This window comes from Tamandua tetradactyla, chromosome 16, assembly GCF_023851605.1.
Source record: "Tamandua tetradactyla isolate mTamTet1 chromosome 16, mTamTet1.pri, whole genome shotgun sequence".
Classification (NCBI taxonomy): Eukaryota; Metazoa; Chordata; class Mammalia; order Pilosa; family Myrmecophagidae; genus Tamandua; species Tamandua tetradactyla.
This window is the reverse complement of record NC_135342.1, coordinates 51,816,697-51,841,593: the sequence shown is the minus strand read 5'-3', so window position 1 is coordinate 51,841,593 and position 24,897 is coordinate 51,816,697. Positions and strand designations below refer to the sequence as shown.

General features: G+C 39.6%; 1 protein-coding gene across 4 annotated transcripts in view; it reads left to right on the top strand.

Annotated features, from left to right (window-relative positions):
* The first annotated feature begins 6,718 nt into the window (after nucleotides 1-6,718).
* Nucleotides 6,719-24,897, top strand: part of CSNK2A2 (casein kinase 2 alpha 2) — a 44,417-nt gene continuing 26,238 nt past the window's right edge. For 3 of the 4 annotated variants that reach the window (XR_013163592.1, XM_077132580.1, XM_077132579.1), the window contains exons 1-4: nucleotides 6,719-6,838; nucleotides 7,599-7,710; nucleotides 17,825-17,926; nucleotides 20,047-20,097. Coding sequence is in view for 3 of the 4 variants with exons in the window: in XM_077132580.1 (XP_076988695.1) it covers nucleotides 6,735-6,838; nucleotides 7,599-7,710; nucleotides 17,825-17,926; nucleotides 20,047-20,097 (369 nt within the window). In the remaining variant the exon portion in view is untranslated. The remainder of the gene's footprint in view (nucleotides 6,839-7,598; nucleotides 7,711-17,824; nucleotides 17,927-20,046; nucleotides 20,098-24,897) is intronic. The other variant, XM_077132581.1, reaches the window with a different exon arrangement.

Here is a 24,897-nt window from a genome sequence, read left to right as displayed (position 1 = left end):
CCTTCTCAATTAGACAGGAGTGAATAAAGGTGGACCCCACTGGAGCACCAGTATAAGACCCACCCCCTGAGGGGCACTTTCTGGGTAGAGGGAAAAATGGGTCTACTGAAAGAATGATTAAGAAAAATGGAATAAAAATGTGATATCCCCAAGCAATTTGTGTACAAATGTACTTAAGGAGAGCCTAGCCAGTTGGGCACTAATTAACCTGTTTTATGCACTTGTCCAGAGACTCAAAGACACCCAAAGGGACTCTGGATTATAAAAGGAATTCCAGGCCCTACTCCCCTATCCTCTAGCCCACTCAACAGGTGAAGAGTGCCAATTAACCCACATGTTGTTGCATGGGTGTAGGATAGTCAATAACCTGTAAACCTTGGTTATTTGTTCTGATTATGAAAACAAAGTCATATGATTCCAAGAACCAAAGGCATTTAATGTATTCCCTTCCAGTCATTTTCCTAGGCAGGTGTTACACAGCTGAGATGTTACCTACTAAATATATACACATTTTCCTGCTCTGAAACAAAGCAAAGCAAAAGAAGAACACAGGTTGTATAATATATTCATTCTGAATTGAAAAGGCCTGGAAAGATATACAAACTGCGGAAGTGTGGGGGGCCAAGAATTTCTTGAAAAATCTTCATTGTGTGTATACTGCAGTCTGAGTTTTCTGTGGCTGCAGTAACAAATTATGACAAATGTAGTGGCTTCAAACAACACAAATTTATTTATCTTACTGTTCTCGAGATCAGAAGTTGAAAATGGGTCTCTCTGAACTAAAATCAAGGTGTCGGCTGGGTTGTGTGAGGCACTAGGGAAGGATCTGTTCCCTTGCCTTTTCCAGCTTCTGAGGTTACTTGCATTCCTTGGTCCCCTTCCACTTTCAAAACCAGCAGTTGTGTCCCTGTGACTCCTGCTTTAGTGGGCACTTCTCCTTCTCTGACTCTGACCCTCCTGTCTCCCTCTTTCTTATAAGGACCCCTATGATTACTTTGAGCCCAACCAGATCATTCCCCATTTCAGGAACTTTAACTTAATTGCATTTGCAAAGTCCCTTTGCCACATAAGGTAACATTCACAGGTTCGGCGGATTAGCGTACGGATATCTTGGGGGTAGGGGGGCATTTTTCTGCTCACCATAATTACTTTCTTTTTTTTTTTTTTTTTTGGCATGGGTAGGCTCCAGGAATCAAACCCAGGTCTCCGGCATGGCAGACGAGAATTCTGCCCCTGAGCCACTGTTGCACCACCTTTGATTACTTTTGTAACTTAAAAATTTTTTTCATCATCAAAGTTCCTCATAATCATAATTTTAAATGACACCTACCACTTCATTTAAATGACACCCACCATTTCATTCCACTACATTTCAAAAGTAGTGATGTATTGCAATTCACTTAATTCCCCAGTTTGGGTTAGATTGTTTTACATTTCAAATGCAGAAGTGTGTTGCACCAGAGTGGTAAGTGGACAAACTAGGATTTGGACATGTCTTTATCAGGGTCATGATTGAATTCACAACAGCATGTAAGATCAAGGGATTTTCCTGCATAACCAAAATACAAGGATCACACTCACAAAATTTAACATTGATACACTATCATTTAATATAATCCTATATTTTAACGTTTTTATAACATTTTTCATGGGTAAAGGTGATGATTTTCATGACAAACATTTTGGGGCCTTTTCGGAATGGGGTTAAGGAAATGGACTTTGTGGTCTGAAATACCTTAGTTCAAATCCATTTGCTGCCTTGGGTTATTGGGGTTTCATCGGAGCCTTGGTTTTCTCATCTGCAAAAAGGGGGACCTTACAGCCTTACAGCAGCTCTAACCTCAAAACTGAGATATAATTTATGTACTATACAATTTTCCCATTTAAAGTGCAAATTCTCATTTGTTTTTTGTTTTTTTCCAGGACTCAACAATGTGGTGTCTGTAAAGGGCCTGATATATGGCAAGCATGCAAATTTTCATCACTATTAATACAGGTTTTTATTCCATAATTTACAGTATTTTCTTAGGCTAAATTCCTAAGAGGAGTAATACAGGGTAAAAGCCTGTAAACCTCTGAAACATTTTGGAAAAAGGCTTTGTGAAGATAGAAGATATTCTGAGGGAATTGAGGTGGCTGGAGTTCCAGAGCTTAGGGCTGTCTTCAATTCACCTATTTGTTTTATCTGTTTGGGTGGAATTTGGAGGAATCGTTATAAAATTGTTGGGCTTTTTGACAAAAGACGTTCTCTTTCGGGCGGGCCGCGGTGGCTCAGCGGGCAAAGTGCTTGCCTGCTATGCCGGAGGACCTCGGTTCGATTCCCGGCCCCAGCCCATGTAACAAAAACGGAGAAACAGAATACAAGAAAATGTTTAAAGATGTTTCCCTTTCTTCCTTCCTTCCTTCCTTCTCTCTGTCTTTCCTTTAAAAAAAAAAAAAAAAAAGACGTTCTCTTTCATTGCCTCTTGTGCTACCCTCAGTTATACTCAGCCTCACACCTGCATCCACATATTAATTAGGGGAAGTCCTTTCTGGCTTGTTGATCCTCGCTGCCCTGTCACCCACCCCTGCAGAGCCAGCAGCCTGTCCCTCTCCCTACTCAAGTAAGACTCCATTCCTTCAGTGAGAGTTGCCGTTGGTGCCATCTCCAGTTGTCCGACTTAGTTCTTCCCAAGCCAGCGGCATGGTGGACAGGCAGGAAGGAGAGATGGTGGGTCTCTGCCAGGTCTGTGGGGTGCTCAGCCTACTTACAACAAGCCATAAAAACATATTCTGTTTGGCCAGCAAACCAGAGAACTGACTGCTGGTTTCAGGCTGAATTAGGGAAGTGTCAGCCAAATCAGGAGTGTGTTGCACCAGAGAGGTGTGTAGGCAAATCCTCAGGCTTCCTGGCAGGTGTGGGAGCAGGTTACGTGAGATGGGTGTGGGTTAGGTGGTAAAAGATGAGAAGGTTCAGGGAACGTGGGAGGGGTCACAGGTGGGTGAGGGTGGAGGCAAGAAATGGGGTTCCTGCCAGTGTTGGACATAGTAGTTAGACCAGTGATTTGGAACCACTTTATAATCATGGCCTCCTTTGAGAAGCTGATGGATGCTGAAGAAAAAATGTGCGCACACACACCGTCACCCACACACACTGACCCACAAATTTTGCATGCAGCATCAGGGGTCCTTGGTGCTCATCCAAAGGATCCAGATTAAGAACTTCTGGTACAGGCTAATTCACAAAGACTTGTCAGAAAGAAATCCTATGGCTACATGAACAGCTTGAAAATGCTCGTGTCTTCTCACGGAAAAAAGATTCAGGGAAGTGTCCATGTTTGGGAATTAAATGCCAAAGTCCACTTATTTCATACACGCTCTTATTTATTTATTTGCATGGGCAGGCACCGGGAATCGAACCTGGGTCTCTGGCATGGCAGGCTAGAACACTGCCTGCTGAGCCACCTTGGCCTGCCCTCTTATTTATTTTGAAAAATTTCAAATCTACCAAAAAGTTGTAAGCTCGTGTGCTCTCTGTCTATACTTGCCAATTGTTAACAATTCTCCCCCAATTATTCCTTACCCCCATGTGTGCTCTTGCTCTCTGGAACCCACGCTTTTTTGTGGAGAACCATTTGAGAATAAGTTGCAGATATTATACTTTATCCCTGAACACTTGGTATGTGTCTCTGTTTGCCAAGGCAGCTATGACAAATACCACAAATTGGTTGGCTTAAACAACAGGGATGTATTGTCTCACAATTGTGGAGGTTGTAAGTCAAAAACCAAGGTATTGCTAGACCATGCTTTCTCCTTGTGTCAGTGGTATTCCAATGCTGGCTTGAAGGCAAGCCTTGGTGTTCCTTGGTTTGTAGATGCATGTTTGCCCATATCACCTGGCAATCCCTTTCTCTCTCCTCCTCTGGCTTCTCCTGACTTCTGAATTTCCTCTGTTTATAAGAATTCCAGTCATGGGGTGCAAGGGTAGTTCAGTGGTAGAATTCTTGCCTGCCATGAGGGAGACCAGGTTCGATTCCCAGCCTGTGCACTTCCCCCATTTCCCCCCAAAAATAAATTCAACAAATAGTGCTGCAATAATTGGATAGCCACATGGAAAAAGATGAATTGTAACCCCACCATACAGCATACAGAAAAAAAAAAAGAACTTCAGTCATATGGATCAAAGGGTACCCTAACTCAATTTGACCTCATCTCAATTGGATCTTTGCAGAGACTATTCGCAAATGAGTCTACAACCAGTAACTGGGGTTAGAACTTGACACGTCTTTATGGGGGGTCATTACTGAATTTCCAACAGCATGTAATACCCAAGATCAAGGGATTCTCCTGCATAACCAAAATACAATGATCGCATTCACAAAATTTAACATTGATACAATATTATCTAATATACATCCTTTATTCTAATTTCTCCAATAATCCCATTACTGTCCTTTTAACTATATTCTTCTTTCCGTCCCTTCCTTCTTTCCCATTTTATTCTGTATTTAAACCAAAGTCATATACTTAACTTAGTTATGTCTCTCAGTCTTTTTTAATTGAGAAGTTCACTCCAGGGGTTTTGTTTCTTCTCGTGACATTGATATTATTGAAAAATCTAGGCCAATTGTCTAGCAGAATGCTCCCTCAGTTTGGATATGTTTGATTGTGCCCTTTGATTAGATTCAGATTAAGCATTTTGGGGCAGGAGTACTGCGTTGGGGATATCGTGTCCCATCTTGGTGCATCACATCAAGAGTTCAGTTGGTCCCATTTTTGATGCTAAATTAGATCCACAGTTAAGGTCATGACCTCCAGGTTCCCCTTTGTAATTAATAAGTAATCTACGGGGTAACATTGTATACACTGAAAGCCTCGAATTGTGGAAGATGCTGGATGCTGCTTTTACAGTGGAGGAGACAGACAGTTAGGAAGCAAATAATCACAGACCATGCAGACTTCTGGAAGGATGTGGATAGGGTGCTGAGACAGAGAATTGTCAACTCAAGAGAAAATGACCTTTAAACTGAGATTTGAAGAGCAAGAGTCAGCCATGGGAAGGAAGTAGTGAAAGGTGGGGGTAGCTCCTGGCCATGTTTAGAAGGTGGAAAGAACTGAAAGATAAGCCTGTTGTGGTCTCAGGGAAAAGTGATAGGAGAAAGGCTCTGGAACTGGAAATAATAATATTGGGTAATTACCTTTACTGAGTACTCAGTACCTCCCAGACATTGGTTTAAGTGTTTTACATGAATTAACCTTTTCAATTCTCCCTGTAAAGTAAGTGCTATTACTGATTTTTTGCTGTAAACTCTGCAGCACAGAGAGGTTAAGCAACCAAGCCAAGGCCACACAGCTTATAAGCAGTAGAGCAGGAATTCAAACCTGCTTGTATCTGACTCGATATTCTGTCCTCTTAATAATAACAAGGAGTAGGAAGCAGGGTCTCATCTGGAAAACAGAATGTGTAAAGGGATTAAAGTCAGAAAAGTCTGGGATGAATGAGGACGTTCCATTGATACAGGATATAGGATGGGAAAGGAAAACAGAAGAAAGGCCCAGAAGATCAGAGAGAGAAGTGTTTAGAGATAGGAGGCAACAGAATAAAAAACACCCCACCCTCAGTCCACCCCACGCCCTGGACTGAGCCTTCAGGCAGAACCCCCACACAATTCTACTGCTCTCCGTCCTCACACACATAAAAAGGGCATTTGCAGAGTTCAAGCTCCCCACAAATTATCTATTAATGGGGAAAACAGACAACCTGACAGGGACCAACATAACCAAGTGACCAAGGGAACATTCAGAAGTTGTTCAGGGAAGTGCTCTTTCAGGTAAGGGAATCTGGGGGGAAAGTGTAAGAGAAGGGTCTTGAAAGGAGGCTCTGGGTGAGGAGGTCTTAGGGTTGAGACCTCTATGGGTGACCAGACAAGGTCTGGAGGAAAAAAGGGGGGCCTCTGGGAGGAGCAGAGGGATCTTGAGGCGGAGGAGGCTCTAAGTAGTTGAGGAGAGTCATCAGCAGGGCACTCGATGGGGGTAGTTTGGGTCAGCAGGGGAGGTCTTGAGGACGGAGGACTCTGGGTGGCTAGAGGGTGGAGAGCTTTGGGTAGGAACCTCCAAGACAGTTTTTAAAGGGTCGGGACTGGAGAGGAAAGGTTAGAGAGACAGTCTGTGAGTGGGGGAAGCCTCGTGAGGACCGCGTCAGGGCAGACTGAGGAGGGGGAGATTTGGGCAGGGGGCGGGGCGGGGGCGGGGCTGGCGCCGCCCGGCGGGTCCCCCCGCGCTGCAGGGGGCGCTGTGAGTCCGAGCGGCCCCGGGCCGGGCGGTGGCCGCTCCTATTGAGCGCGGCCCCTTTTCCGGGTTTCCTCCTCCTCCTCCTCCTCCTCCTCCTCCTTCTTCGCCGCCGCCGCCACCGCTGTCCCTTTCCCGGCCGGCGGCTGCCGCGGCTGCCGCCCCTGCCGCCGCCCCTGCTGCCGCCGAGTCGGGGCCGCGAGCCGAGCTGAGGCCGCCGCGGAGCGCGAGCGCCGCCCGTCCCTCCGCCTCGCCGGCAGCTCCGGGGCTGGGCCGGGCCGGCCGGAGCCCCCCGCGCCCCCCAACCCGCCCGCCCCCGCGGGCCCGGCCTGGCGCGGCCGCCCGCCGCCGCACTCCTCCTCCTCCTCCTCCGGCGCCCGGCGGCCGGCCGCCCGCTCCGCCCTCCACCCGGCGCCCCCCGCCGCGCCACCCTCTGCGCCCTGCGGCGCCCCCCGGTCCCGCCCGCCATGCCCGGCCCGGCCGCGGGCAGCAGGGCCCGGGTCTACGCCGAGGTGAACAGCCTGAGGAGCCGCGAGTACTGGGACTATGAGTCGCACGTCCCGAGCTGGGGGTAAAGCCGCCGCCCCCCACCCGACCCTCACACCCTCCTCGGGCCCCGCCCGGCCGCCCCCCAGTGTGAACCACACTCGGCTCCGGGCGATCTGTCTCCCCGCCTGCTCCTCTTCTGGGCCGGCGCTTTCTCGTGTCTGGGGTGGGAGACTGAACCCCCCCTCCCCCTCCGCACGTGTCCTTGGCCTCCTCTTCCCACTTGGCGCACCCCTCTCTTTCTTCATCTCCCTTTCTTCCTGGGAAGACGTAAAGGATCTGAGGGCCAGATCTTCATAGAAGTGAGGGGGCAGCCCATCCTCCTCACACTTTTGGCTTTCTGTTGGGGTGGGAAGTAAACAGCTGTCTTCTTGAGCTATTAAAATTCTTTGCCTTTTAGTTTGTCTGAGACTGGGTGGGAGGAAATTTTTTGAAGACGTCCAGATTAGCAAAGCAGGCACTGTCTGCGTTCAGGGTGTGAAGTATGAGGCAGGTGCTTTGAAGCCACCGGTGGAGGAGTACCCTGTGGCGCTCCAGTATGGATGCTTTGCGCTCCCTCTACATCATCTCCCTTAAGTTATGAGGGAACAATTAGGTTAGGAGCTCTGCAGAGTGAAGGGAGCCAAGTTTTTGTTGTAGCCTTCATTTAGGGAATGAGTTGTGATGTGATGTATAGACACTTCCAAGTGTTTGATTAATGGAAGCATCTGCATGGAGTGTATAGTGAGCCTGAACTTGGTTGATCCACTATCTTAGCATTTATGTGTCTGTCTTTCCTTTCACAGTAATCAGGATGATTACCAACTGGTTCGAAAACTTGGTCGGGGAAAGTATAGTGAAGTGTTTGAGGCTATTAACATCACCAACAACGAGAGAGTGGTTGTAAAAATCCTCAAGGTGAGTGTCCTATGAGTGGCATTTAAACTTTTTTTTCCACAGGCCAAATGGGAATCTATGTGAGCTACAGTCCTAACTCTCATTTTATTTACTGCCTTCTGTCTGATGTCCCTCCACTACTCCTTCCTCCTAATTTCCAAGAAAACATGGAGACCTGCCTCAAATCAGAAGCATGTTAGGTCAGGAAAGTAAGTCCTTGTTCCCAAATTTAAATTATGGGCTCTCAAAGCAAAAAAATCCCATACTCTATGTATTACAACATAACTGATATTTCAGAGGAAAGAAATATCTCTTTGTGAAGATTCTAACAATCCAGAGGTTGCTTGACTATTGTTTTTGTTACTCTTGGTGCATTAAGTTATTCCGGAAGGAAAGTTAGAAGATAAATTTATCCTTCAAAGATGAATTTGTAGCCCAAGTGGAGGAAAATGTCTCAGTGGATAACCACTTGTCCCTTCTTTGGTGATAAAGTTTCAGCTGAAGTGGAAATAACAGCTAGTAGTTTTGGAAAGGTTCATTGTTGCTTGTCAACTAGTAAAAGTGAGCAGAAGAGTATGCTTCCAATCTCCAAAGTAATAATTGGAACAAGACACTGTTGATATCGGGGTTTAGTGGCTAAGTTTCATAATATGCCTGTTTTGTTATCACTTGCATGAAGACATGATCTTAATGACCATGAAGAATTGACTGAATTTTCCTTCAGGCAAATGATGTTTTAGAGGTTGTACTAAAGAGTAACTCAATCTGTGATGGGGCCTCATTTTGGCCGGGTCATTTAAAGTGTGTGCATATCATTTAAAGAAACATTCAGAAGACTAAGGAAGTACTTTACATAAATGCAGTGTGGCCATTTTGCAGAGATTTTGTGGAACAAAAATGGGGTTAAAAAGCTGTTTTTGTTTCCATTCAGAAAACTGAGGAAGTACTTTACATATAGGCAATGTGGCCATTTTGCAGAGATTTGTGTGGAACAGAAATGTGGAGTTAAAAAGCTGTTTTTGTTTCTTAAGGGTAGCATTAGGGCAGCTGTGTAGGTAGTCCTTTTTAATGTGTGGGGTACTTATGCTGTCTGGAAATTGCCTTTCATAAAAATGATTGACACAGTCTTTTAGGACCTCCTACCTAGCGTTGAAGGAGCAAAGTTGCTCCTACCTAGAGCAGATAGCTAGTTATTTGTGCTGCCAGACATATTGGGAACAAGAAGTGAGGAATTGATGTTAAAGTTATTGACTCCGCTTTTCCCCAAATTTGAGTTGTATCTTTAAAATCACATGGTCCTTTTTTTTTAACAAACACTAATGTTTAAATGAATGTCTCTTCAGACGACAGATCACCTGGGGAAGCCATACAATTTATTTCTTTATGTACATACGCACAAATGTTTTTTATTTAAGCTGCTTCACATCTTTCTAGGAAAGTAGTTAAGACACAAGTTGAAATTAGTAATAGCCACATTCCACTACTATACATTCTGAAAAATGAACTGCTGACTCTAAAGCAATTCCAGAAAAACGTCTAAACTTTTGTGCAGTGGTAACATTTTAGAATAAGTGCAATCTCTTTGCTTTGCACTTTTGAGAGGAAACAGCAGTCAGGTGTATGTATAAATATCAGTATGTTCATTTAGGAAATTATCACATTACTCTTTAGTCATTCTAAAGGACTTTATAGGGTCAGTTGCTTGATAGTTTTCCTTTGCTCCAAAAATTCTTGGGATGTGTTTAGGGTCCTCAATATGGAAACTCTAGGGTTTTTTTAAACAAATGGTAAACCTAAGCACAAAGAAACTTATCTCATAATTTTGCTAAAATAATGAACCCTTATTATTCAGTAATGAACCTTTATTGCAATGCCTGTTTCCTATTTCTTCCGGTGTCTTACTTTGGTGTATTGTCTTGTGGGGTCTTAATGTTGAACAGTGTTCTGGAATAAGACTTAGAAGTCTCCTTTGATACTTTAGTTAGAGTGTTGTTTCTTATTTCTTTTTGTAGCTTTGTGTGTGTGTGTGTGTGACATGGGCAGACTCTGGGAATTGAACCGAGTCTCTGGCATGGCAGGTGAGAACTCTGCCACTGAGCCACCATTGCCTGCCCTGTCATTTCTTTTTGACATGAACTCTTTTCAGCATGCAACCTGGTTTACCTTGTTTCCATTGGTGAAAACTACACTTTCTATTTTTCAAAATCCTGAGCCATATCTGTCCAGATTTTGTTCACTAGTGGTATCATTTGTGGTTTTGTTGTTGTACTGACAGGCTGAATTAAAGTAGACTAGACATTATTTTTACAGAAGAATAGGGTCTTTATCAAGACTTGTGTTCTTGTATTCAAGTAAGTTGGTGATGACTGATATCTATAGCATTATGGTATTTGTTAAAAAATTAGGCCCTTAACAAAGTACAGTGCTTGTAATTTGGAGGAATCTAGAAAAAGCTTCTTCTTCATTTAGGCCTATTATGTTTTGATTCAGAAAGGAACTTAATATATTAATGTGCACATAGTGACAGAGATGGTCTATTCATTGCGGGCAGGGGCTGTCTTCTTTTTTAGTCAGTTCTTTCTAATATGTGAAAGTGGTTGGATGATGAGTTACCAGTGAGGAATTTTATATCATTTAATTTGCATTAGTAAGTTGATTTCTTAATCACAATTTTTAGGGCTTATATTAGTTTCCTAGGACTGCTGTAACAAAATAGGTGTAGTTTATAATACAAACTAGGGGACTTAAAACAGCAGAAATGTATTAGTCTCCCAGTTCTGGAGTCTAGAAGTCTGAAATCAAGATATTGGTAGGGCCAGGTGCCCTCTGAAACCTATAGGAGAGGTTCTGGTGTTTGCTAGCAATTCTTGGCCTTCCTTGGTTTGGAGCTGCAGCACTTCAGTCTCTGCCTCAGTCATCACATGGTGTTCTCCTTTGTGTCTGTCTGTCCTTGTGTCCCTCATGTTGACTCAGGGACCATCCTAATCTAATTTGGCCTCCTCTTAAGTAATCTATGTCTTCAAACAGTATTTGTCCAAATAAGGACACATTCATGGAACTTGGAGTTAGGACCTGAGCATATCATTTTGGGGGATACAATTTAACCCATAATAGGGTTACTTGGAGGTTTTAGGAATTTAGAAATTGTTGAGCAAGATTTTATTATCTATCCTCAAGTGAAAATCTAATGCTAAAATCATGAAATAAAATTTAAACTTTCTAATTACTAGGGAGGTTATATGTTTTTTAACAAAAATTGTTTTGAAGGGAAAAGAGATTAAGAAAGGAGAAAAATGGTAAGGATTTACAGAGCAGGGCAGAAAGCCACTTTAGTGCCTAAAGCTTCAAAAAATCAATTCTTCATTTTTTTATTTTTGGGGTGCATGCTCTGGGAATTGAACCTGGCTCTCTGGCATGGAGGGGGAGCATTCTACCACTGAACCACCTGTGCACCCTCTTCACTGCTTTTGTAATACCTCTTAGGAAGGTGTACAAAGAAACAAAAGCATTTGGCTGTTTGACAACTTTCAGCATTTTGTGGGCACTACCTTTGTATGGATTTTAGCCTTTCCTGGGGTGCCTGGGATCCTTCAAATTAGGCTGCCATTTCCTGAATAGAAGTTAAGAGCAAAAACAAGCAATTGTTCAGTACAGTGTTTTTAAGCCAGTGCTACAATGATTTGGAAATTCCCACAAGGCTGCCTGTTAATAGTCTTATTTTATTAACAGTGTGGCTATCTATTTAGTTTTGCAAAAGCTAAGTCTTAAAACAAAGAAGGGGCGGGCCACGGTGGCTCAGCAGGCAGAGTTCTCCCCTGCCATGCTGGAGACCCTGGTTTGATTCCCAGTGCCTGCCCATGTTTAAAAAAAAAACAAAAACCAAAGAAGGATGGTAATACAAGTTTGTTTTAAACACGTTTAACATATTCGTTATAGACTTTTTTTTTTTTAATTTTTTTATTAATCAAAAAAAAGAAAAGAAATTAACACAACATTTAGAAATCATTCCATTCTACAAATGCACTCAGTAATTCTTAGTATCATCACATAGATGTATGATCATCATTTCTTAGTACATTTGCATCGATTTAGGAAAAGAACTAGCAAAACAGCAGAAAAAAATATAGAATGTTAATGTAGAGAAGAGAATTAAAATAATAATACTAATAATATATATATATATATAAAGGAAAAAGAAAAAAAACAAAAACAAAAGATACAAACACACAAACAAACAAAAAACCATATTTCAGGTGCAGCTTCATTCGGTGTTCCAACATAGTTACATTACACTTAGGTATTATTGTGCTGTCCATTTTTGAGTTTTTGTATCTAGTCCTGTTGCACAGTCTGTATCCCTTCAGCTCCAATTACCCATTATCTTACCCTGTTTCTAACTCCTGCTGGTCTCTGTTACCAATGATATATTCCAAGCTGATTCTCAAATGTCGGTTCACATCGTTATAGACTTAAAATCTTGCATTGTCAGAAGGTAGTGGTAAAAGAAAGGTGAGATGAACGTTGATTGCAGATCCTTGTTAGTAACTTCATAGTGAGCTGGTGGCTATTTAGGTTACATCAAAATGGTGTTTTCTTGATGCCAATGAAGTGCTTTTTTCCTTTTATTTTTACTTTCTTGGTGGTAGATCTTTTCATTCCACTTTTAGTTTGTTAGCCCTATATACCAAAGCATCTTTTCCTGAAGCAAGACGTTGGTGTAATTTATCTAAATCGTTTGTGAGTTCTGGTTTTCACAAATGTCTTCATAATAGTATAAAAGTCATTTCAGTAGTATTATTAATCAATTTCTCGCTAACATTCAGAATAATTGATATTTTAACAATTATAAGTGAACCAGTCAGTGCTGTGTCTAATATTGTGTATTTTGTAGTTTCAGAGATTGGTTAACCTACGTGGAACCAAATCACTACCTGGGAAGCTTAAACATCGTTAGAGCACAAACCCTTTTTCCAGATTATCCAAGATCCAGAGAAAGGATGCTTAGGGTTGTTAGGGAGGTTGAAGCACTAGATTTTCGGAACTGTCTGTACCTGATGTAGAGTCTCGGTAGGTGTGAGAAGCAACTTAAGCTATTTGCCGGACATTTGACTTTTTGATGTAATGGACTATACTGGAGAGATTGGGGTACGCTCATTAAAGGCAGATGAAATTGATTTGCGTCTAATGATTTTGGGAGTTTTTCTTCTGAAAGGGAATAATTGACTTTGGGGATTGCTAGTTGAAATGTTGAGTGAATAAGTACCTGGTGAGCTGCAGAAACCCAAACGGGTTTTCCTATGGTTTGTGTGCATAGCGACATGTTTAATACTTATGTGAAATATTACTTCATTCCCTTGGTTTACAGCATCAGTAACTAGTGTTTTTGCACTTTTTTAACCCATACAATTCCTCCAAGTCCCATCATCATCACTTGCCAGATTTTGGGGCCAACGGTTTTATCCCTTTAATGTTTTAGAGTTTACTGGAGAATGAACCATGTGTGAAAAGAATATCTTGATAGAGTATCCCTTTTCAGATGTAGAACATGGTTCCATATAGTTTCATGGCCCTAATTTCAGGATCTGCCACTGAAAATCTGGGTAGTACAATTAAGAAGTATTGTAATGGAGGGCAGAAGACTTGGGTTCTAGAACCAGCTTCTGCATTTTTATTCCCTTGACTCTACTATCTTATCTGTAAAATGGGTGTACCTTTTCTCTTTAACTCATGGGGTTATTGGGAGAATCTAGTGAGATGGAGAATAGATGAATTTAGTAATCTACAAAGTGTTTATCCTTCCCTGAGAGAATGTAGGTTAAGAAAGTAGACTGCCTGGATTCAGTTTTGTCACATCAAACACCTAGAAGTTCTATGACCTTGGGCAAATACTTAAATTCTCTCTGACTCAGTGTCCTCATGTAAAATGGCATTCATAGTACTTTTCTCAGAGGATTAAATGTGCTTTAAAATAGTGCCTGGCATGTAGAAAGCAATGAAATTAGTTATAATGATATTATTACAACTGAGCCAAAACCAGTGTAGAAAAGACCTTTGACATTCTCTTGTTGAGATTGAAAATTAAAAAAAAAAAAAAAATTAATGCTGAGAATAAACATTTACCTTCAAGGAGCTATAATGTAGTTAAAAAGATGAGACTTGAAAGATTAAGGAAAAGCTGCTGTGACGAAATACACTAGTCAGATAATATGTTTATATGTAGGTCAGTTGCAATGCATTTTAGAGACGCCACCAAGGTAATAAATGTTGTCATCCAGGCTAAACTCTCTTCATTACTCCATCCTGATAGATTCCTGGTAACCTCTGAGTATTGGAATTGTTTGTTGCAGGTGATAAAATTAATCTCATTCAATGGATTGATAGTGTAATAAATGAATCCTGGAATTGAAACTTCCAAGCTTTATTTTTGCCTGTCTTGAATTTATCAATTCAGTTGTGCTTGGAAAGAAATTTAAATGGGACTTTGCCTGTTAATAGTTGCTGGATTTTATTGAGGTCCTAATTCTTATGCATTTGATAGGTATCAGTTTGACATTTAGTCACAATGAAATGCTGGCAGTTTAAATCATTCTTGAATCTGGCTTGTTCATTTGTTTTGTTTTTTAGCAGCTCTGAGTAAGTAAATCAGACAGGTTCCTAACTTTATCAACTTCCGTCTTTCCAAGCAGCCTATCAGTAACTTTGTCTTTTAAGTTTTTTAAATGTTGGTAGATAGGGAAAAAGAAAAGGTACTTTACTCTTGGATTACTTTGAACAGGGTTCTCCTGAATAGATTGTACCAGTTGTCATGTGGGTAGAACTGAAAAGTTTTTTCCCCCATTTTCAGAGCTCATGTGCAAAAAATTTCGAATGGAATTTTTTCCTTAAACACTGTCTCCAGTTTGCCAAAGTTTATTTACTATTGAAACTGGATTCTTTAATTTTTATTTCTTTTTTAACTTTTTGCCATTTTATCTGCTAGACTTTGAGTTATATATATATATATATATATATATATATATATATATATATATATATATATATATGTATTTGGTCTGATAAACAGCTAAATTGATTCGATTGAAATCTTTTAAATAGAAGTTTTCTCCATTGAGGTAAATGAATCCTGGGTGAGAGAGACTTTTTCTAACACACAAGATGAAATTACAGGATTGCCTAGGAAATGCATGGGTCTTCTCACTTTGTATAACTGATGTTGAATGAGTGTAAACGCTGGACAGGAGTGTCAGGGCTCCTTTTATTTCTATAAAGCTCATACTTCCTTATAATGCCAGGGTCTTGAGGAAAGTAAGTAGTTATATAACTTGTTCTGATCCTTTGTAAGTCCTTTTTCATTCCGATTCCATTTGTAGAATTAAAATTGTTGCTTTTACTTTCTTGGAGCTCCTTTGTGGTTTAACTTCCAGAGCATCTCCCAGGTTCGGAGGACTAAGCTGGGCTAAATGAAGTTGCCTGAAGCCTGGTCTTAAGTAGAGGGTAGTTGCGCCTGCTTTGGAGAGGGAAGTGTCCTGGGCTGTAGATCACTCTCCTTTTTTAGAATCCCTTGGTCTGGGTCCACATACGAGGACCCCAACTACTACAGGACTCCAGTGTGGCATCTCAGAATTACTGCTGTCCCAGTCACTAGTTTGGGATGTTGTTGGACAGTTGACAGTTGGGAAGCAAAATATGCTTCACTTGTTCTGTACGTTACCTTTAGACATGATAAAAGATATCTTAATCTTAACTGGGTTGTCCAGGAACAATGTGCCTACCTGACCTGTTGCTCAATAGCAGGAGAGCAAAACAAGGCTTTAAATGGGGCAGCATCAGAAGAGCAACTTATTTAATATGTTACCCCTGTACTGATTCACTTTTAGGAGTAGACATTGTTTTTTTTGGTATATACAGGCTTCTAGCTGTGTTGTTTCCCATAGCTGCTTTCTAGTAGTAGAGGATAGCTCTAGAATTTTTCTACATTGAAAGGCATTTAATTATCATTGACTGAATTTATAGATATAAAATGATCAGCTTTTATTTTTCTTTCAATTTTTTTTTGTAATATCAAACTGTTAAAGTCCTGCTTTTCTTTCAATTTTTTGACATTTCAAACTTACAAAATAGTTGCAACAATGGTTGCAATTCCCATATATCTTTCGCCACACATGTTAATGTTTGCTTTGTCCTCTCTCGATTATATTATATATATGCACATACATGTACCTTTTTTTTCTGTATTGCTTGAGAGTAAATTGCAGTCATCCCTAAATACTTCAGCATGTGCTTCCTAAAACCAAGGACAATTTCTTATATAACCCCACAGTGCCATGATCAAAATCAGGAAATTAACATTGATACATTGTTATTATCTTATCTCTAGCCCCCGTTCCCATTTTCCAATTGTCATAATAATGTTCTTTTTAGTAAAAGAAAATCTCAGATCATGTGTTACATTCAGTTGTCATATCTATTTAATCTGAAACAGTTGCTTAGTCTGTGGGTTTTGTGACATTGGTGCGCTTGACGTTTACAAGCCATTTATTTTGTGGTGTGTCCCTCATGTTGGGCCCCTGTCTGTTTTTTTGTTTGTTTGTTTTTAATTAGAATGTACAGTGCTTCATTTTCCCAAAATATTGAGCTCCCTAATTAGGAAGAAGGGAGTGCAGAGTCAGGTTCCTTAGTGGAGATGGGCAAGGTGCGCAGCAGCCAGATTGCTCTTCTGGGAACTGTGACAGTGGAGAGTAGGCATGATCATGGCAGCTGGCTTGGAGGGATGTGGCTAGAGTCCAGTCCTCGTTGACTCCCCTATTATAGGTGATTCAAGTGGCTCTGTGTTTTATTTTCTTCTCTCTTTCTCTGTTTTATTATGTGTGCAAAGCTGAATGTTGGTGACCAACAAATGATGAAAGTTTCTCTGGTGTATATATGTTATATATCTCCCCACACATGCACGTGCACATATACACACACACACACAGGCTTTTAAAATCCTGTTGTTTCGTGGCAAACCTATTGTCCTCTCTTTGCCTGTGCTACTATAGCAGTGTCATAATGATGGGTTACTCATTTACGTTTCTCATTTGCCAAATTATACATTTTACATTTCTCCCATTGGCCATTCTTGGGAAATGAAAGCACAATGGGTAAGAGTGGGTCTGTGGAATAGACTGCCCAGATTTGAATCCTGCCCTTATTTGAATTCTCCTACCTAGTAGCTGTTTGACCATGGGTAAATAGCTCAACTTTGCTGAGTCTACTCCATAGGGATTTTGTGAGTATTAAATATTATATAAATTAAGCCCAGCTGCTAGTCTTACTAAAACTTTGAAAATAATAAAAGCTAGCATTTGTTGAATGCTTACTGTATTCTAGTAAAATTTACTTGATTGTGATCGGCTCTTACTCTTCTTCGCCTGTTCAAGATAAGATATAACATGTCATACTGGTATTTCTAGTTAAATTCTTTAATTTTTCTATGAAGCAGATCAAAAGGTTAGCAGATAGAATCACTGCTGTATCAGATATCAGTCTTCTCCTTTGCTGGTCCAATTTAGGAATGGGATCCTTTGGGGAAATTTTACTATCTCTGCTGATTTCAGATACTAGATATTAAGGAAATAGGAGTGGCAGCAGGAAATGGGAGCCAGCAGCTGAGAAACAAGTTTGTAACTTGATGTCAGTGAACTGGTCTTCGCTCCTAGAAGACAAAATTATATATACCTCATTGGAAGAGCAGGTGTCTCACCATTTTGTTCCAGTTTTTCCATTTGTGAATGCATGATCTACAGCTGTTCAGAGCTATAACATTTTCCATTTGGCAGCTATCTAGTAAGCAAACATTTTATTTTTAAAGTGTGATGTGGGTCTTCACAATTTTTAAGAACCCTAAATATAACTACGTAACGATCTGAAATGTAAGTTATATGGATCTATAAATGATTTAATTTAATGTTAAAGATTCTTATGGGCAGCTCATTGTATCACAATTTTTTCCCCCTCTAATTCAGAAATGCTCTTTAACATAATCTGGTACAAAATAGCACAATATCTGTTTGGTTGGCTAACAGTGCTTTAAAGTTTTATTTATCACATTAACTTCAAAAGGAGTCTCACTTCTGATTACTCTTGTGTATTTAAGCCAGTGAAGAAAAAGAAGATAAAACGAGAGGTTAAGATTCTGGAGAATCTTCGTGGTGGAACAAATATCATTAAGCTGATTGACACTGTAAAGGATCCTGTGGTAGGTGCCTGATGATTGGGGGAGTACACTAGTGGACTGGTGTGGTGTGTGTGTGTGTGTGTGTGTAAACCACAGAACTGCAAAAGAATGAGAAATATCATTACGTGGTGGAGTGATTGTGTTTGTCTTTGATCCACTGATAAAATAGCCACCAACACTTTTATAGGTCCTAAAAGCATATGGAGAAAAATCTCTGTCCCAGATTTGTTACCGCTATTAAGTGGTTCATCCTACAAACGTTTGCTGACTACCTCAGTGTGGACACCTGGCATAGAGGGCTGAGCAGGTCACATCCCTGACCTTGAGGAAGCAGTCATACTATTTCTCATCTCAGTCTTTATTCAGCCCTTAAGGCTCACACTGTAACTGTAACTAAATTTGAAAGTTTTGTTAAAATGCTTGCTTTTTAGCTATTTTGGATATACTGTTTAATTTTGTTTTCTTTGCTTGAGGAGTAACTTAACCTTAAGATTTTTGTATTAGCTAAAGTTAAATATTCCCCCCAATTTCTGTACCATTTCCTATCCTAGTTATCTTCTCCACCTGCTCTACCTGTTCTCCCATGATGGCTTTTTATTTAAGAAGTAAATTTTGCTTCTGTCTGCTACAGACATCCTCCTAATAATGTAATAGTTAACATGCATTGAGTGCCCACTGCATGTACTATCCTGAGTGTTTAACTGTATCATGTCATTTAATCTTCGCAACAGTGCAGTAGGGTAGGTGCCATTATTGTCCATATTGTACAGATAAAAGAAACGAAGTTCAGGATTTGCCCAAGATTACATAAAGTTGAACTGAAGAATAAGGAACGTTTTTCTCCTTTTGGACTCTGAAAGGACTGAGAGGAATGGTTGTATGCTATGTTCGAATTGGCATTGAAAATAATATCCCAGCATGATTAGCTCAGATTAATTTTGTAGGTAATTACATAATCTTTGAAAGTGGTCTGCATTAAAAATGAGTGTTGTCCATTTAAAAAAGAGTACTATGTAAAAATGTGGATTTCAAGATAATTTTCAAATTCTGAGCCAATAAATAGTAATTTACCAGGAACATCTTTGTAATGACTTTTTTTTTAAGTTAGCAGAACTTAGTGATAACCTGTCTTGTTATTTTTGTAATTTGCTACTTGAATTGTGGGGGTGTTTTACATGACATGTAAGACAAGTAAGTTGAAGTAGGTGAAAATCAACAAGGAACTCTTGTTCCTTACTTTTTAGAGGAATAGGCTTGCCTTACATCCTTTAGAGAAATCTGGTGGTCATGGAACCCTTTCAACTGTGGGCAAGTGAAGAATCATTTGATTATGGTGGCTGTAAGGACTGCCACTTGGGCTCTGAATTGTCCTGGCAAAGACCTCTGTGCATGCACTGTGACCTGTTCCCTAGATTACTTTCACTTGCTTCATTGAGTAAAACTTGCCAGCCATAAAGGTTTCCAGGATGATTTTTTTTTGTAACCCTTAGTGCTTACAAAGTATTTGATTAAGTATGATTTTTCAGGAGCATGTCCACTTTGTAAGGTGAGACATTCTCTAATGTTCACTAGCCAAGGTAATAATTTTGTATTGAATTTATTGACAGTTTCATAAATCAGTATATGAAAGATTCCCAAGACCTGTGATAATTCTGCCAAATACATCTGGCTTGATAAACCAAGGTGAAAATGTGCAACTCCTTTTAGAGTTGGCAAGCTAGAACAACTGCGGAGTGTAAATCTTCGCATAACATGCCAGGCCCCTTGACATATCTGGTAGGTTGTTGAAAGAATACATTCCTTTTTTAAAAAGCCTTTTTATTATGAAAAATGTCAACCATTTACAAAAGTAAAATGAATAATATAAGGATCCCCATACGCCCATCACCCAGCTTCAGTAGTTAGCTTATAGCCAACCTTGTTTCATCTATACCTTACCTACTTCCCATCCCCCATCATCCCCAGTTATTTTAAAGCTAATTCCAGACAAAACAAAATTTCAAGAAGTCCCTTTCTTAACAGGCTTTCCCTAACCAGTAAATCCTTTTCCATCTAAGTGGGATGTGGATATGGGCCAATGCGATAGATGCATATTGTTTATTGTTTAAGTATATTGAAAGCCTTAATATTCTCTCTTACAGTCAAAGACACCAGCTTTGGTATTTGAATATATCAATAATACAGATTTTAAGGTATGTATGTACTTTTTTTTTCTGGCATGGGGTTAGTGGAGGTGGTGATTAGTACTATTGATAATCCAGATCACAAAGGGCCCAGAAAGGTCATTGGTGAAACTAGGCGAAAATAAATTGACTTCCATTTGTCATGAGTACAAGGTACAGAAAATGTTTAGGATTCTTGCATTTGGTGAAATTATTCATCACCCCTTGCCTTGCTTATTCTAGGAGTAACTGCCAGGCTGGATCTAAGCCAACCCTTATCTGGAACATTTCTGTTTTAGGCAAATAGCCTGGTAGATGTTGACTTTGATTTTTGTAGAAATCTTACATTGCTGATAGAAAGTGATAAATTGATACAGGCACTTGTTAAAAGAAACAGTACATTGGATTTAAGCTTCAATAATGAGTGTGTGTTCAGGCATTGTTTACAAGGAGGATGATGATACAGAGCAGCTAGTTACAAGGCAGTGCTTTAGAATAGCTCTATCCTGGATTATCTGCATACTCTTTTATTTGTAACATGTATTATTTTAGATTTTGAAATGTTCTTAAGCAGATTTTTCTTGATTTTGTTTTTGTCTTTCAAATACTAAAACCTTAATTTCCAATAAGGATTTTGGGCCCAAGCATAGGGGCATTGTAGTGTTCCTTTTCTAAAGCGTAACTGAAAACCAATATAAAAACAAAATAGTGGTATTCATTTACTGGGGCATTTGGAGAACTTTTAAGTGATTATAACCCTCTGTCCTTGAATAAAGGGCTTGAGATTTGACTGCAAGGGAAGCCAGGACCAAAACCAAATTAGCAGTTGAAAGATGTTGGTATCAGGAGTGATGTTTTGGAGTGAAATTTTTTTTTAACTTTTTAAATTTTATAATACAGCATATATTCAAACCAAAGGAAGGAAAAAGCAATCGTTTTCAAAGTACTCTTCAACAAGTAGTTACAGAACAGATCCGAGTTTGTCTTGTTTTGCTACCATACTGTCATCTCAGATTTTTCCTTCTAGCTGCTCCAGAACTTTGGAGGCTAGAAGAAATGAGTATTTTTTATCATCACAATTGACTTTTTTTCTTTTATATGAAAAATAACATATATACAAAAAAGCAATAAATTTCAAAGCATATCGTAACAGTTAGTTCTAGCACAGATTTCAGAGTTTGGTATAGGTTACAATTCCACAATTTTAAGTTTTTACTTCTAGCTGCTCTGAAATACTAGAGACTAAAAAAAATATCAATATAATGATTCAGCACTCATACTCATTTGTTAAACCCTGTCTTCTCTGTATAACTCTACCATCACCTTTGGTCTTTCTCCCACTCTTCAGGGGTATTTAGGCTATCCCCATTCTAACTTTTTCCATGTTGGAAAGAGTTGTCGATAACATGGGATAGGGAGGATGTAACTAGTTGATGTTCTGGAAAGGCTGGTCCCTCTACATTTCAGGACTTTTCTGGTCCAGGGAGCCATCTGGAGGTTATAGGTTTCTGGAAAGTTACCCTGGTGCATGAAACCTTTGTAGTATCTTATATATTGCACTAGGTGTTCTTTAGGAATGGTTTTGGTTGGGGGTTGGCAAGTTATGATAGGTGGCAGTGTTTAACTGAAGTTTATTAAGAGCAACCTCCAGAGCAGCCTTTCAACTCTACTTGAACTCTCTCAGCCACTGATACCTTATTTGTTACACTTCTTTTTACCCTTTTGGTCAGGATTCCATTGTTGATCCCATGGTGCCAGGGCTGGACTCATCTCTGGTAGTCACCCCCCACGCCGCCAGGGAAACTTTCACCACTGATAGTCATGTCCCACATGGTGGGGAGGGCAATGATTTCACTTGCAGAATTGGGCTCAGGGAGAGTGAGGCCACATCTGAGCAACAAAAGAGGTCCTCCAGAAGTAATTCTTAGGCATACCTATGGTATCCTTCTCCGCTACATACATATGCTTCACAAGAGCAAGCTTCAAGATCAAGGGCTTGGCCTATTGATCTGGCTTCCCTGTTGTTTGACACAGTACCAGGGGTTTCCCTGGTGGTAAAGTTTAATGGTTCCATATTTTTTCTCCCATACCTCAAGGGACTTTGCCAGTACTTTTTGATTATCTGCTTAATATATTCTGAGATATATCCCGAATAAGCTACACAGGATTAAAGGCCCTCATTTTTATTCTGAGTTCAATGTTTTTGGATTGTTTAAATGAGCTATCTAGAGAGTTTGAGTTAATTTATGTGCTACAGAAAATTTAGGTTCAGGACAAGATAAACTTTTCTTCCTTTGGTCTCAAAGAGTAGGTTTTAGGGTGAAAATTAAAGGAACTCATCCTCATATGTAATTTTTCTTAGGAAATCATCTGGCTCCGGCTTTAAAGTAAGTTTAAATTAGTAAAAAATAAGAGATATTTTGACCTATAAAAGAATTTATAGTAAGTTTTATATAATAATACAGTATAGTTTTCCACATAGGTAACAGCTTTCCTTGTTAATGTGATTCCTTAAGACGAAAATAACAGTGAACTCTAAAAAGTGAAAAGTAAATTTTTTCATTAAATAGCCTGTCAGTTTTGGCTGGTATAATAATGTGCAGTTATAGGCAGCAGATCACACTTTCAGTATGAATGACCTAGGTTTATCACTGTATATATGAGTAGGAATGTAAGTGCATTTCCCTGAGAATGAAACCAAACATTGTCCCAATGCAAAAGTTTAAAAATTTGTCTTGACACAGATGAGTTGAGTTGTGGGCATCAGTGTGATACTTGCAGGGCACTACAACATGGGACATTGTTTCTTCCATATTTGGGAGATGAATTTATGTGTAGACCTTTGTTTTTGTAAAACATAGTTAGCTAAAATTTATTGAAATGATCTTGCACTGTTTTGTATCCAGATGCTTAAAGAAAACATTGCTGCTGCAGATATTTCTATTTTTAGAAGGGGTTTTTATGGACCTATGCCTCAGTTGTCAATCAGTTGGTGTTTTCATTTATTAAAATGTCACGTATAAAATGGGCGTTATTTATGTGGGTTTTTTTTTTTACATTCCTGATAACTATGTGTGTTGTAGTTATTGGGTTATAGTACTAGTATATTTAAACTTACAGGTTTACTTGTAATGTAAACCAACATTTTAATGTACTGTAATTAAAATAATTATAATACATACAGTCATTCCCTTACCATACTTTTTTGTGTGTGTGATAAACCAATCTGGGTTTGCAATAAAACCTCGAAAAAAAAATTGGTCTTGAAGGCATTTTGTGGCGAAATCCCCTAAGTTTTAAACTGCCTGTATCTCCTTATTAAGTTGGAATTTCACTTCATCATTTTGTGTTTCTTAAATTGATATCTGCTCTGTTGATTTACCAATATGCCGGAGATCAGCAGAAATTTTCATGGTCTTAGAGAACTTCTATTTTTCTGGAGTCTTAATCTTCACAGGAGACGTTTTGGTGGTGTGTGCTTCTTCTAATAGCATCCTTTAACAGGACCATGGCAAATTAAGGTTGTTTGAGGCTATGAATATCTGAAAACATCTTTATTTTATCCTTTCATTAATTGTATTTGCTAATGTATAAAATTCTAAATTATAATTCATCGTTTTCTTAGATTTTTGAAGTGATTACTCCAGTATTACCACTGAAGCCGGGTGTTTGGTTTGCTAAAGCTGTCGAAATACCAGAAATGGATTGCCTTTAACAATGGGGATTTATTATCTTACGAATTTACAGTTTAAGGCCTGAAAATGTCCCAATCGAGGCATTAACATGACAATACCTTTTCTGAAGACTGGCAGCTGGCATCTAAAACACCTCTGTCTCATGGGAAGGCACATGGTCCGCATCTGTGCATCTGTTGGTTCTTTGCTCCCAGGGTTTCATTGCTTTCAGCTTCTGGTTCCAGTGGCTTCCTTTTTGAGCTTCCATGGGTCCTCTCTTAGCTTCTACTGGCCTCTACTCTGTAAGCTTCTCTTCAGTTTGTCTCTTAGCTTCTCTGAACTCTCTGGGCTTTTTCTGTGTGTCTTTTACCCTCTTATAAAGCATTCCAATAAGGGGATTAAGAACCACCTTAAATGGGGTAGGTCACATTTCCACTTTTTTGATTTAAGTCAGCTGGACATCTGCTTTCTAGCTTCAAAATGTTGTCGACTCTTATTTTCAAGTTCTTATGCGTCTCCCGCTGCTCCTTTTAATTTAGAGGAATGTCAGGAAAAAACAGAGGTGTGAGCTGTATTCAGTCTGCCATGTTTAGCAGGAGGTCCTCTTTAAATGTTTAAGCCATTTTGATCAATTTTAAAGTTAATTAAATGTTAGTAGATATGTAATTTAGAAGAGAAAGTCATAGCAGAAAATTATTTTATCTTCTAGATGGTATGACAGGCCACAAATAGGGAAATCCTTTCGCTTAATGTCTTCACATCCTTGAGGCTTTTAATATTGTCCTGTGTCCATCTTGTTAGGAAGACTTGTTTGTTTATTTGTTTGTTTGTTTTAAATTTATGTTTTTCATTTTACTGTTGCATGTGTTAATAACTGGCTTTGAGAGGTATCAACCAGAAGGTGTTATCTCTGGTTTAATTTCAAGGGTGAATCACCAGCCTTAGCCTATTCTCTTCAGTATCTTTTATTGATATAATTGATACTAAATTTTGAGCTGTAATTTCCTTTTATTGTAGGGTGTTTGTCTGACTTTGGTATCAGGATTATACTTTCCTCATAGAATAAGGGAAAATTTGTATAAGATAAAAAATCTTTTGGTGCCTTTTGGTTTGGGAAGACTTTTGTCTAAATTTTCCTTTTTGAAACATATTATAG